This window comes from Pongo pygmaeus, chromosome 9 (assembly GCF_028885625.2).
Source record: "Pongo pygmaeus isolate AG05252 chromosome 9, NHGRI_mPonPyg2-v2.0_pri, whole genome shotgun sequence".
Lineage (NCBI taxonomy): Eukaryota > Metazoa > Chordata > Mammalia > Primates > Hominidae > Pongo > Pongo pygmaeus.
In genome coordinates this window covers 113,412,061-113,426,323 of record NC_072382.2, presented here as the reverse complement: position 1 = coordinate 113,426,323, position 14,263 = coordinate 113,412,061, and the positions used below count along the sequence as shown (strand labels likewise).

Genomic DNA, 14,263 nt, shown 5'->3' with positions numbered 1-14,263 from the left:
GATACAGGATGGTGAATTTTAAATTCAAACAAATCAAAGGGACAAAATGGTATGAGATTCTAGCTTCTCCTCTCCCGAGACCTGAGTTTGATTCCTGGCTCTATCACTTACAAATTGTGTGATCTTAATCAGGTTTTCTAACTTCTCTGAAACTTATCTTCTTCAACTGTGAGAGCACAATGCCAACTTCACAGTGAAGTCAGGACTGTAAAAGGTAACATGCAATGTCCTTAACTCAGTAACATTAATTCCTCCTTTCCCCTTCTTCCTAAAGCCTCCAAATGATCACAAGAATGTAAGAATTAGACTGCAAAATGAATGCAGTCTCGTTCTCAAATACTAATGGTTCCTAGTTAGAATCTCGGATTGATGATTTTCAAGGATGGATGGATATGTTAGAAATATATTTTATATTTGAATATACTCTGAATATATTTTCAACATACTTTATATTTGGTATATTCCAATATTAATATCATTGGCTATACTGTATAAGATAAAGTAGCATTAGCAAAGTGTCAGAATGGTATGGATGCGCCAAAACAAATAAACAAGTAAACAACTGCATACCATTCAGAGTGTGATAAAGAAATAGCTTTCCTTGTGTTGTCATTCCTCAAGCTTACATTCTGTGCCACTTCTGAGGTTAAACAACTTTTTCCTTTCAAATGTCAGGCATTTAAATTATCTAGCTACTATGTGAAATTTTTATCTAGTCAATATGTAAAATTTACACTTCCCACTAAAGTATATTTGCTACATTCTTCTTACCCCCATCAATAGCTTTTCAATCAAAGGATAAAACTGAAGAATTGATTTCTACTTCCCAACTTTATTAGACTGCTCCTTCTCTACGAAGGTAGTCTGAATTATTAGGGCAATGCATGACCGAGGGTGCTATGTGGAAATGAGATGCCCACGCCCTAACTACGACACGCTGCTCCGTCCCTGACTCTCACTAGCTTGGACGCTTTAAATGGCCAGACGGTGCTGTGCCAGACCAAGCGTAGCACACTGTCATTGACAGTGTTCACATCCGACCTGGACTACTACAGCTGACTGTGAACTCGGTTAGAGGAATAATAGACAGGATCAAGGAATAACGCTTTTTGTTGTGACAATCACTTCCTAGGAAATATGGTGGGTTTTAGGAGTCTTGTGATCACTGAGGGGACTAAAGGAGTCTTTTTGGAACAAGACAGGGTATAAATATACAGACAGCATGCTCAGCATTACACAGTTGATTAGCAAATATTAAATAAATAGATGGTCAATATCCCAAGGAAGCAGATATTATCAAGATATTCTTTAAGAGTGTCAATACACCATAATTATGTCCAACCAATTGTGATCACTCTTTAGACCACATGTTTAGTGCTTTGAATCTCTTCTTTGGACTTTGTGCTTTCCAGAACCATTAAAATGAAAATAATGTTCTTTCCTATGGGAAAATCGTTACTATTCCAATAGGCAAGTACTTGTTATGACCTGAATTGTATCCTGCCAAAATCCACAAGTTGAGCCCCTCACCACTAATGTGGCTATATCTGGAGACAGGGCCTTGAAGACGGTAATTAAGGTTAAATGAGGTCCTGAGGTTGGGGCCCTGATCCCACACAGCAGGTGTCCTTGTAAGAGGAGGGAGAGACACCAGCCATCTTTCTCTCCACACTTGCGCAGAGAAAAAAGCCAGTGAAAAGACAGCCAGCTACAAGCCAAGAAGACAGGCCTCACCAGGTAGCAACCCTCAGGGCACCCTCATCCTGATTTCCAGCCTCCCAAACTGTGAGAAAATAATTTCCGTTGTTTAAGCCACTAGGTCTGCGGTATTTTGTTATGGCAGCCCTAGCAAACAGGCACAACCTGTTGTGAAGGGCAACCTCTAAACAGTAATTAAAGAATTGGAGGTGATTGTTTCATTCTTGTTTGTTTCCAGCTGATGGAAACTTGCAGTGGAAGGACTGTTAAAAACCAGTGGTTAGGCACTAATTGTGTGACCTTCATCAGGCCCTGCAATCCCAACACTTCGGGAGGCCACAGTAGGACGATTACTTGAGCCCAGGAGTTCGAGACCAGCCTAGGCAACATAGCAAGACCCTATCTCCACAAAAAAATAAAACAATAATTAGCTGGGCGTGGTGGCATGCACTTGTGGTCCCAGCTACTTGGGAAGCTGAGGTGGGAGAATCGCCTGAGCCCAGGAGGTTGAGGCTAAAGTGAGCTGTGATTGCCACTGTGCTCTGGCCTTGGTGACACAGCGAGACCCCATCTCAAAAACAAAACCTCCCCCAAAACCCCACCAAAACTAGTGGTTAGAATGTATGAGAAAAAGATATGACATATTTTTTCTAAATAGTCTGAACTCAATTAGATCTAATACTTTCTGCATGTTATACAGCAAACATAAGCACTCCAAATCTAAGATGGGAATCCTACTGTTGTCTAAATAATAATAATGGGTACTTTATTTTTTTTTTTTTATGTTTTACTTTTTGGGACAGAACCTCACTGTGTCGCCCAGACTGGAATGCAGTGGTGTGATCTCGGCTCACTGCAACCTCTGTCTCCTGGGTTCAAGCAATTTTCCTGCCTCAGCCTCCCACATAGCTGGGATTAGAGGCACGTACTACCATAACTGGCTAATTTTTGTATTTTTAGTAGGATGGCGTTTCACCATGTTGCCCAGGCTGGTCTCAAACTCTTGGGTTCAAGCAAACCACCTGCCTTGGCCTCCCAAAGTGCCAGGATTACAGTCATGAGCAACCGCGCCCGGCCATAATGGGTATTTTGTAACTAGGCTATGAACTTCTTAAGGGGAGTGACTGTTTCCAGGGTACTTCTGAAGCCACAGTGGCTAGGACTGTGCCTCGCACATCAGTGCTCTATTTGTTTAACTAAATTCCTGGTACAGGTTAACTAATTGTATCTTGGTAGCAATCTAATGAAGTATGTATTGCTGTTCCCACTCTGTATTTAAGGGCACAGGAGCTCAGAGACGCTGACTTGCCCGAAGTCACTCAGCTTGGTGTGGAACCCAAGGTCTGCATGATTCCACAGCTCACATTATCTTTGTATTGACTGGATCATGTTGTTTCCTCAATATTTTTGCTACTATATCAAGAAACAAGTGATTTGCCACTTCTTTTAAAAAAATTAGAATATCAAGGAATTAAAGTGAGAAGGCTTTACTAAAACTTTAGGCACATTTATATCCATAAAAACAGAAGTCTATTTTTTAACAAGTTCAACACTAAAACTCAAAATGTGAAATCTCTGAGAGGAGGGGACCTGTTGCTCAGCATCCGGAAGGCTCTCAGGCAAGCATGTGAATGAGCATTGAAGATTCCATTTGAAGTAGAAGCATTTTCAGTTACACTAAGCAGGTTCCATTGAGACTTGGGTCAATGCATAAAGTAAAAGGGACACAGAGTGCTTGGTAATTTAAAAAAATTATCGAACATAAGAAGTCACGTTATGTATCTGAACCCTAAGCCAAATTAAATATAATTTGAGATATGCCAGAGAATTTGCTCATAGTCTAGACATGAAAGGATATCGTGTACAATAACACATGCACGTGCTCAGGAACAACTGTTTATATAACCCCTCACCACCCCCTCGCTTGCGTAATGTTTAAGAAGAATAAAGAAACTTGGCAGGGAAAGCCTGCTGGCCCTGGGGGCTTTCCAGCTTCCTATCCTTTTGTCTAGTGGCATTTGCAAGAAGGAAGGAGTTCCACTACATCTTACATGTTTTTCATTTTATCTCCTTCTTTCTCGGTCTTGAAAGCAATACCATTCAACTTTGAAGATTTCCAAGTGCTCAAAGATACTCTAACTCAAGTATCTGGAACTATATCGACACATTATTTTACTTACATCTGTATCAATACTCACTTTTTTTTTTTTGAGACGGAGTCTTGCTCTGTCACCCAGGCTGGAGTGCAGTGGCGGGATCTTGGCTCACTGCAACCTCTGCCTCCCAGGTTCAAGCGATTCTCCTGCCTCAGCCTCCCGAGTAGCTGGGACTACAAGTGCGCGCTGCCACACTCGGCTAATTTTTGTATTTTTAGTAGAGACGGGGTTTCACCATGTTGGCCAGGATGATCTTGATCTAGTGACCTTGTGATCCACCCGCCTCGGCCTCCCAAAGTGCTGGGATTACAGGTGTGAGCCACCGTGCCCAGCCAATACTCTTATTTTATATATAAAGTATGTATAACAAAATATACCATTTATCTACTAAAATCAAGAAGATTTAATTCTCCTTTTTAAAACATACTCTGTAGATGCCAATGCAAAATTTTATTATAATCCTGTAAATTTTGTAAAACTGCCAAAGAAATACAAAGTCAAAACTCTTCTGCCCTTATTTTTGTTTTGAACAAAGTCAGTTACTCACAGAAAAAGACAGGAAAGTCAGTGGAGCATACTAACCAACCATTCATCTCAACCTCTGGATGATTCCCAAATTTCTAGCCCCAGCCTCTCTCCTCGGATCAAGATCCACATCTTCCTCCTGAGCAACTGAGTTAATGCCACCCCTATTTTCTCAGGCTCTGGCTCAAGAACAGAGGCATCTCTAAGTCATATTGTCCCTTCCTCCCCAACATTTATTTATTACTTTATATAACAAGTGCTTACATAGCACTTACTATGTGCCAGGCATATAGTATTTCACAAATATTAACTATTTCACAGATATTAACTAATTTAATTGTCATAGCATTCTATTATTATCCCCATTACACATTTGGGAAACCAAGGAACAAAAAGACCTTAAGAAACTTAAAATGTCACATAGCAGGAAGTGGCAGAATTTGGGATCTGCTCCAGAGTCCCTGCTTCTAACCACCACACTGAGCTGCCTCTCCGAACCATTGCTAACTTCATACAGAGTCTACCTCTGAAATCGTTCTTATACTTGCTCCTTCTTTTCTACTTCCAACAGTGCCCTATTAGTTTAAGCCTTTGGTACTTCTTGTCTCTACTGTAACACTCTCCTAACTGCTCTCTCCAAATTTCTTCTTTTCTCTACCTGACCCATCCTTCATAATGCTACCAGATTAATTAGCTTAAAGCATGGATAGAATTGTATCACTTTTCAGCTTAGCAGCCTTCAGTAGGTCCTTGTTGCTTCCTGAATTGTAAGTAAACTCTTTACCTTGGCATTCAAAACTCTTCACAATAATGCTTCAACTCACCACTGACCAAGTCCTCCCCATCTGTGAAGATGTGTCTTACATGCCATTTCCCCGTTCAGATGTGCCCCTCTCTCCCCGTCCCTGCTCTGCTACAGCTCTCATCTTTCCCTATTTTGAATGATGGTTGTTTATGATCTTGTCTTATTTCATTTTTATAGCACGATGTCTCTGAGGGCAATGACTGTAGTTTATATATCCTACCCCCAACAGTGCCTAAGAATAGAAGCTCGCACGTGGTAAATCTGCAATAAAAATTTGTTAAATGGAATTGAATGTAAAGGCTAGTGACAGTAATTCTCAACATTGTGAATGATGAAAAAATTTTTTAAAAACTGTTTGAAATAAAGTTAAGCCTTAAAAATGAGAAAGTGCTAAAACATTTGAGAATCTAGTGAATGGCAGGCAGAAACTTTACAGAAAAACGGAGTGTAGAGGATGAAATCCTAACCCTGCGTATAAGATGAAAAATCTATCAAACGTGAACAGGCACATGCACAGATAAGACTCTCAGCTAAGGGGGCATTACCTTGGCAACTGTTTGCTCAGCAATGGTGCTAGGCCGACGCTGGCGGCCATCAAGTCTCTGCTCCACTGGGAAACTGCTCCTATGTGATTTCAGGCGCTCCACCAACAAGAAATAAATGGCAGCAAAGTGATTATAGCTCTTGTTCTGCAAAGACTGAAATAAAAAACAAGTGGTAAAGGCAAAGAACTGTAAAGACCAATGCAATGATCTACACATGCCTAAAAAAAAAGAGGAAAGAAATTGTGTGCTCTTAAAAATAGGGTGAAAAACAAAGTGTCTCAAGATGAAAGCTGCTCCAAAATTGTGACTGGAAGGCAGAAAACTTCAAGTCTCTAGTATTAATTATATAAAGGATGATCCCTTTAAATGGGTTTACTAACCCTTTTACATTAACAAGATCCATTTATTTTTCTCCAGTCAGAGAAAATGCCATCATTGTTTCATGTAGACATTCCCCAATGCTGCCATATGGCCCCATCGCATAGCTGTAACGGTGGTGTAAGGTCAGTTAGCAACCTGAGCCCGAGGCTCTGATTCCATGGCTTCAACACAAATCTGAACCACTGAAAACTCTGAAGTGAATGGTTAAAGTATGTGGAGAACTTTCTGATGATTATTTTGGGCTGGAGAATGGCATCTGGATGCTAAATTGAGAGACACTATGTCTCCGTTCTTAGGTAATTTTTTCCTCTTGTTTTTGCAGTCCCACCCTCTTAAAACCTTGAAAATAAAGCTGCTTCCCAAATGTTCACATCTCTAGCCTGCCAGCTTTCCCAGATATTGAAGGAACAGAGAAACAACTGCTCCTTTGGCTTCTAATTCCACCTGACAGTCGGCATGGGTGCTGTGTAGGGCACCAGGATGCAGAGCACTCTCAGCAAAAATCACAGGTCAGTGGAATCGCACGCCCAGCTACTGCTCAGGATGCACTTCATGGACAAGTACAGAAAAACATCACTGGGCGCAAAGTGAGCAAAGCAGGAGAATCAGTTTGGTTTCACTTATGGCTACGTGGCGGGGGAAAGGCAGCACAGCCTGGAACCTTGGCCTTTCACGGCAAACAAGGCGGCATTTGATATTCTTTCTTGTTATGTTTCTTCCTCAAGAGCACTGTTTGCTTTTTTACTATCGCAAAGGTATTAGAAATACGTATATCCTATAAGTATGCTAACTATTTGAGGACAGAAATAAAAGCCAAGAGGAATTTTCCAGGTTCATGACCCTTTGCAGTTCTATGACCCCTAATACTTCCAAATCAGGAGCCCACCTGTTTTTGCCTTCTTAGTTTCTCCAGTACACAATCTAAATCCCCCGGCTTTCTTAAACCTGATACCTATCCTTCTTGTTTCCTGCTTGGCCCTTTGCCTATCTGCACATTTACGTTCCATACAAACTAGTTAAATACCTATGTAAAACTTCATGCTTCATCTTGGAAGAAACTTTCTACCTTGTATTTGTTAAGCTTCCATCTTTGCCTTTTCTGAGTCTTTTATAGATGCCTCCTCTTGAATGTTTTGGCAGATGGGGGCAAAGAAAGGAATTTAAGATGCTGAATAAAAGCAAATATAAATAGAGTCTGATGTCACCAATAGGGAACACTGAACAGTACGCCTAGGCGCTGGGGATACATGTGCTAAAAGACCAGGATGACAGGTGTGAGCATGAAATTTCAAGTAGCTAAGTGCAGTAGAACCCTGATACCTTTAGTCAAATCTCTGATCACTTTACCTCAATGGTTTTCTGCTGATCTATTCCAAGGCTGTGCATCAGTCGCAGAACCTGCTCATTAAACTCCCCGATGGATGGCTCATTTTCTTGCTCTTGTGGATAGAGAACAGGTCTCTGGACAGGAACTTCTATGAGCATCCATTTATGCTCCTTGATTTGTGCTATGGTTAGCCGTTTGGATGGGTCTAGGACCAACATCCTTCGGATAAGGTGCTCACAATCTATAGAAAACACAATGTTACAAAAGTCACAAGAATCACCTTGCACTGCAGGGTTATTTGCTTGACTCATGTGACTTTGTACAAGGGTGTTAATCTTTGTATCCTCTACTGGAAAGCGGAAGGTCAAATGAATAAATGAATACATGCAGGCTACTTATATTTCTCAAGTTCACATGGTGAATAAATACCTAAGAAAAACAGGAGGGTGTAGGTCTATCAGATTCTGGGCTAAATGAAACTTTCTACTGAATTTCACAATTGAAAATATCTAGAAACAGACTTTGATTTCCACTAAAGAAAAGAAATAAGCCTCATTCCTAGAACAAGCAAATAATAAATCAATCCTCAGTCATATCTAATGCTGATATACTAAGGCTATGTAAGTGAGGCAAAGAGCTCTCCAACGGGCTACTGCTCTCCTCCACGTCACTGTAGCTGAGAAAAGTGTACATAAAATATTACTTACTTCTGACTACACCAAGAAAACTGCACTGCTGCAACTTTGAGCACTAGCATATTCTCTGAGCTGACATGATGCTCTTCACTCACACATAAGCTAACCTCCTGTCACTATATGCCAGGCACTGTGCTAAGTGCTTTACACAGATTATGCTTATTTTTTATTATTATTATTATTATTATTATTATTATTATTGGAGACAGGGTCTCAGTCTATTGCCCAGGATGGAGTGCCGTAATGCAATCACAGCTCACTGTAAGCAATCCTTCTGCCTCAGCCTCCTGAGTAGCTAGGACTACAGGTGCATGCCACCACACCCAGCTAATTGAAAAAAAATTTTTTTGTAGAGACAGGATCTTGTGATATTGTCCAGTCTGGTCTCCAACTCCTGGCCTTAAGAGATCCTCCCGCCTCAGCCTCCCAGACCACTGGACTTACAGGTATAAACCACTGCACCTGACTGACAGATTAATTTAATTAAACCTTACAACACCCGAGCAGTAGGAGCTATTGTTATTTCCATTTTATAGATGGGGAAATTGAAGCAGAGAGAGAGGAGATAAAACTTGTGAAAGTCATATGGCCAGTAACCAGTGGACCCAGGATTAAAACCAGGCAGTCTGGTAGTCTGCCTTCACAGTCCATGCTCTTAACTATGAAGAGTTATTATTTCTACTCTTAGTAGAAAGAAAAGAGTTAAGAATGATAACCAAAATGAAACTAAGGGGTAAACTTAACTGCTGTCTAGGTAACAGCTCAATACACAACAGGCAGGGATTATGGCATATCATCTGAATTTAGCAGAGTTTTGCCAGTTTGGCTTTTTATTTAATTTTAAAAAATTTAATTTTATAAAATTCATTTCATATTGGAGTAAAATGGTTGTGAATCTGTATCTACAAAGGGCTTCGTCAAATCTAAAATAAACCTGGGACATTTATAGACCCAGAATGAATGAGAAGACATGCTGCTCTTAATCTGGGAAATGCTGTGTGTTCAGTTACAAGTAGAAGGCTGGAACCTGTCTCGCCTACATAAAGGAGTGCTTCTTTCTATAGCTTTTAACCTACAGCTCAGTCACTTTATTTGGCACCCAAACTCTTAGAAAAAACAGAAGCTTTTACCTAGGCATTTCACTTGGAGCACTAACACTGTAAAACACCATTAGTAAGATGAAAAGCTTATTACCTTCTGACATGAAATACGGAATCCGGAATCTTCCTTCCAGAACCCTCTGCCTCAAAATTGGAAGAGTCGGTCCATCAAAGGGCAGAGCTCCACAGACAAGGACGTAAAGAACAACTCCCATACTCTAGGGAAGAAAACAATGCAGAGACTTTTCTACCAAGAATGTCAAACACTCTTTGTTTTCCTGAACATCCCCAGGGCTCTTGAAATCATATGGACTGAAAAATTCGTGTCTGGATTTATTATTTTCTCAGAATTTGAAAAAAATCCAAAACCCTGACTACTACAATAAGTATCTTATAATAAATACCAAAGAATATGAATCTGATCATTTTGATTACTACTTAACTTTAAATTACTGCTGATATTAGGATGACAACACCTATCCTTAGAAATTCTTTCCTAGGGATCCATTTCAAGATGCTCTGAGTAATTATAGTCCAGTGGATGGGGAAAATATGAAATACTGCTTATGTGTTAAGTACCAGGAGCTTCTAAGATGGGCCAGAGCACCAAGTATTATCATTATAGATGCATTTAACAACACAGCAAAGCAAAGCAGTACCCAGATGTCCAGCTGTGGTCCTTCATACTGCTGCCCTTCAAAGACTTCTGGGGCTGCATAAGGGGGGCTGCCACACCATGTTGCCAGCAGTTCACCACTTTTAAAGAAATTTCCAAAACCGAAATCTATTGGGATGGAAATAAATGTTACTTTCATCTATGTTCTCAAACTATACTGCATTTCTCTGTAATAAATTTTATAATATGCTATATTAACCATATCACTACTATTTACTGTGAGGACTGGGATGGCATCTTGTGATGTTTCCCTGGCAGCACAATGACTAGCAAATAGTACTCAATGAATGTTGCTGAATGAATGTGTAAATGAATCAAGTTTTCTTCCCAAAGAGAGTAAGCGAGAGACTGGAAAAATACTTTATATTGTGTGAAAGAAAATCAGCCTTAAAGTGGACAACCCAACTAGTATTTGATAATCTTAGAATTTCAATTACCTGATGACTGCTAAAGAGCTCTTTATCTTAAATGGTCTATAAGGAAACAAACAAATGAGTAAAGCTCTAAGACATTCACCTAACACAACTGAGTGACTGGCTGCCATTACCCCAGATATATAACCCTTGAAGGCAACTGAGTGCAGTGTTTCCTAAGTAACAACCCTCTAAGTGTTGGTCCACATATCCTGTTTTAGGCAGATAACCATCTGAATAACTCATTAACATATGATGGCCACATAGCCCAGCCACAAGCCTCCTATCACCATCACTTATTTACTAATTTATAGATAGCAGTGGCATTATAGTTCAAAACAGTTAATGGCCTTCTCCTTATGATCTTAGCCATACTGACTCTATAGTTTTGATACAGAGAATGCACTCTGGAACCACTACTTAGATGCTTTCAATATGCATTAAAAAATTTAGTAAGTATTGTTATAAATGCAAGTTCATATCCTTTCGCTAAAGCCTTTATAGTCTCATGTTCTTACTGAAGAAACAAATACCTATTATCTTGTTAAGTTATACTCATGCTGTCTTATGTTGCTACATACTCCTGACTGAAGAGCCTGTCTCAGTGACAGGAACTGGCTCTCCACCCAGCTGGAGCGCAGCATTGCATGCACAGTAAGCTTTAAGAGATGGCTCAAGAAAGACTGGATCAAGTCTCCACTGCCAGACAGATTGACTGGCTTTGTGACTTTGGATCAGTCTTTGTGAGCCTTAGTTTCCCCATCTGTAAAGTGAAAATGATAAATATACTTAGTCAGCAGGTTGCTGTAAAGGCCCCATGTGTTAAAATAAGCTCACTCCATTCATACCTTGAGACCATACATACATATGCACCTTAGGCAAAGCATTCTCTTAGCTTGCTAACATAAAAACTAGTGGCAAGCAGTAGTAACAGTAATAACAGTAACAATCCCCATTATTACAGCTTCATGGAAGAGTACAACTTATGAAGTTATGAGAACTACAGCTGATTACCAGTTTTATCACTTTCAAGCTTCAAGTCCTCTAGGAAAGTTATTTTTTCCATATCTATAAATGTAGGGATAATCCACCTACCCAGATAGGATGCTGTGAGGATTAAATGAGAATAAGAATGTAAAATGCCAGAGCATACTAGACGTGAAAGGTCAGCTCTCCTCCTCCTGTGAAACCATTACCAACAACTGTTGCCTTTCAGAGAAAAAGGTCCCAAAAAAGTAGATAGGAGGGGTAGAAAAATTTAGAGGGAGCTTAAAGGTTTAGGAGAGAAAAGAGGGTACATCTGGGGAAAGAGCTTCAGATACAGTCTAAACCTGGTGAACAACACTGTGGTCTGCCTTTGGTATCCAGGAGTGTGAGGCAAAGGGGGTGCCAGGGAGAAGTTCTCTCTTTACAATGTAACCTCAGCTCAGCTCCACAGTCCACCTTCCAAAATGACTGTCAGAAAGGCCTTATCTTCACAGCACCACCTCTATGACTAACCACTCCTAGAACATCATATCCCACATGGACACATACAGATATATATATTTCTAATTTTCTAGAAAAACTATACTCTCAAATGAGTCAAGGACTAGATGTTCCCATGAGTCAAAAACTAGATGTTCTCATGAGTCAAGGACTAGATGTTAAATGAGTCAAGGACTATGTTCAAATGTTAATTTCACTCACAGGATAAAGCAGCACAAGAAGCTCTCGGATGTGTGTTCAGAGATCCTGAAATACATACAATAATTGCTGCACTTTAAACCATAATCACAGGATGAGTTTTAGTGCCTGTAAATTGAGGATACTCTCCAAATAGCATTGGTAAGGTTGTTTTTCTTTCTTTTTTTTTTTTTCTGAGACAGGGTCTTGCTCTGTTGCCTAGGCTAGAGTGCAATGGCACGATCTCAGCTCACTGCAGTCCTCGCACCTCAACCTCCTGAGTAGCACAGGTGTGCTCCACCACACCCAGCTAATTTTTGTATTTTTTGTAGAGACAGGGATTCGCCATGTTTCCCAGGCTGATCTCCAACTCCTGGGCTGAAGCAATCTACCCGCCGTGGCCTCCCAAAGTGCTGGGATTACAGGTGTGAGCCACCACCTGGCCCATTGGTAAGTTTTAATGTCTCCAGGAGCCCTTATAGAGCCACTTGATTCTGAACTTCCCCACAGCTGGTGAAATAAACTCAAAGGAGTGAATGGGACAGAGGCCTGTCAAGAAGGTGGCCTGGCCTCTTTATTGCCTTAGGCTCTCATGGTACACTTCACAGGCAAGAGAACAAGAGCTAGGAACGCTTCTCTGGACCCGTGGTAGCCCAGTTTCAAACTCTGCTTTACAAATCTAGCACAAAGAAAGCTTCCTGTTCGCTTACAAGAGGAGTGGTACTAAGTAGTTATTTCTATTTTCTGTAGGTAATATGAATATAGAAACTTGGGTCTATAGGAATATTAAAAGAAACACTGAAAGACAGGCTCACTAAGCTGTTACAATATTACATGTGCTGAGGTCTTCTATAACCTTGTCAAAGCACTTCAAATGTTATATTTATATATTTTTCTGAGACTGGTCTTGCTCTGTTGCCCAGGCTGGAGGGCAGTGGTGTGAATCACAGCTCACTGTAGCCTTCATCTCCCAGGCTCAAGTGATCTTTTTGCCTTAGCCTTCCAAGTAGCTGGGGCCATAGACTCACGCCACCATGCCTGGCTAATTTTTTTTTCTTTTTTCTTTTTTTTTTTTTTTTTTTTGGTAGAGACAAGGTCTCACTATGTTGTGTAGGCTGGTCTTAAACTCCTCGGCTCTAGTGACCCTCCTGCCTCAGCCCCCAAAGTGCTGGGACTACAGGTGTGAGCCACTGCCCTCTGCCAAACACTGTATTTGTAATCATCTGAAGAATGGGTTAAGGAAGACTTTGGTGTTAGGCAGATTGGGGATCAAATCCTGGGTTTTCTATTAGCTATGTAATCTTGGACAAATTACTTAACTTCTTGGAGCCTTGGTTTCCTCATTTGAAAAATAGGGACAATACTTACATTTCATGAAGTAGTTGTATTAATAGAAATAGATATTATATTGCGATTGAAACATAGTAGGTAGTCAATAAACAGAAGCTATCGTTGCTATTATTATTTATTATTTTACTTATCTGTCTATCCCATCAGACTAAGTTCCTCGGGAACAGGGAATGGGGGACAACAGTCTGTACTCCCAGCTCTCAGCATATCATCTGCAGACAACAGCTGCTCGATAAAGATTTGCTAGATGAATATGTTGTTCCTACCTCTTAAAAGTACTTTACTATGTGACAGGAGCTGATTTAAGCTCTCTGAAGATAATTTCTTCTTAGCTCTATGAAATATCCTTATTTTAGGAGAAAGTGAGGGTATAAAGTTAAGTATTTTGCCAGAGGTTATACAGCTAGCTACTAAGTTGCAGCAGTGGAATAGAAACCAAGTTTAACTACTTCGAGCCTTCATTGTTAACCACCACCTTTATGTCTTTCACTGGCATATCAAAAATAGTTATGTTTGAAGAAGTTAATAATTGTCAGGGTTAAAAAGTGGCAGCAAAAGGCACTTAAAAATAAGAGCCTTTTAATTTCTTCACAGGAATCTGGATAACTTGCTTCACCCAGTCTGCAGCTTTCTGCCTAAATGCATATAGTGAAGTGGGAGATGAGTAGGGGGGGAATGAAATGTGAAAATGCAGGATTTATTTCTTACTGCCATTTATTCAAATGAAATGGACTATATTCATGCTTCAACATACTAACCACATTCATTCATTCCTTCATTAAACATCAGCATTCCATACACATGTCAACCACTGTACAAACACAGAAGTCTTGCAACAACACAAAATAATAAGACTCCACATCATCATCTGACTTTTGGAAAACATTATGAAAACAATCACTTGGGCATTCGTCTCTCTCTCTACCA

At 40.2% G+C, this 14,263-nt stretch overlaps 1 protein-coding gene across 1 annotated transcript in view; it reads right to left on the bottom strand.

Moving 5' to 3' along the window:
* SIK2 (salt inducible kinase 2) overlaps positions 1 to 14,263 on the bottom strand; it is a 123,298-nt gene that overhangs the window by 15,079 nt on the left and 93,956 nt on the right. The window contains exons 5-8 of the mRNA XM_054441404.2: positions 9,892 to 10,016; positions 9,327 to 9,450; positions 7,458 to 7,678; positions 5,730 to 5,882 (exon numbers count right to left, since the gene is read on the bottom strand). Coding sequence (XP_054297379.2) covers positions 5,730 to 5,882; positions 7,458 to 7,678; positions 9,327 to 9,450; positions 9,892 to 10,016 — 623 coding nt within the window. The remainder of the gene's footprint in view (positions 1 to 5,729; positions 5,883 to 7,457; positions 7,679 to 9,326; positions 9,451 to 9,891; positions 10,017 to 14,263) is intronic.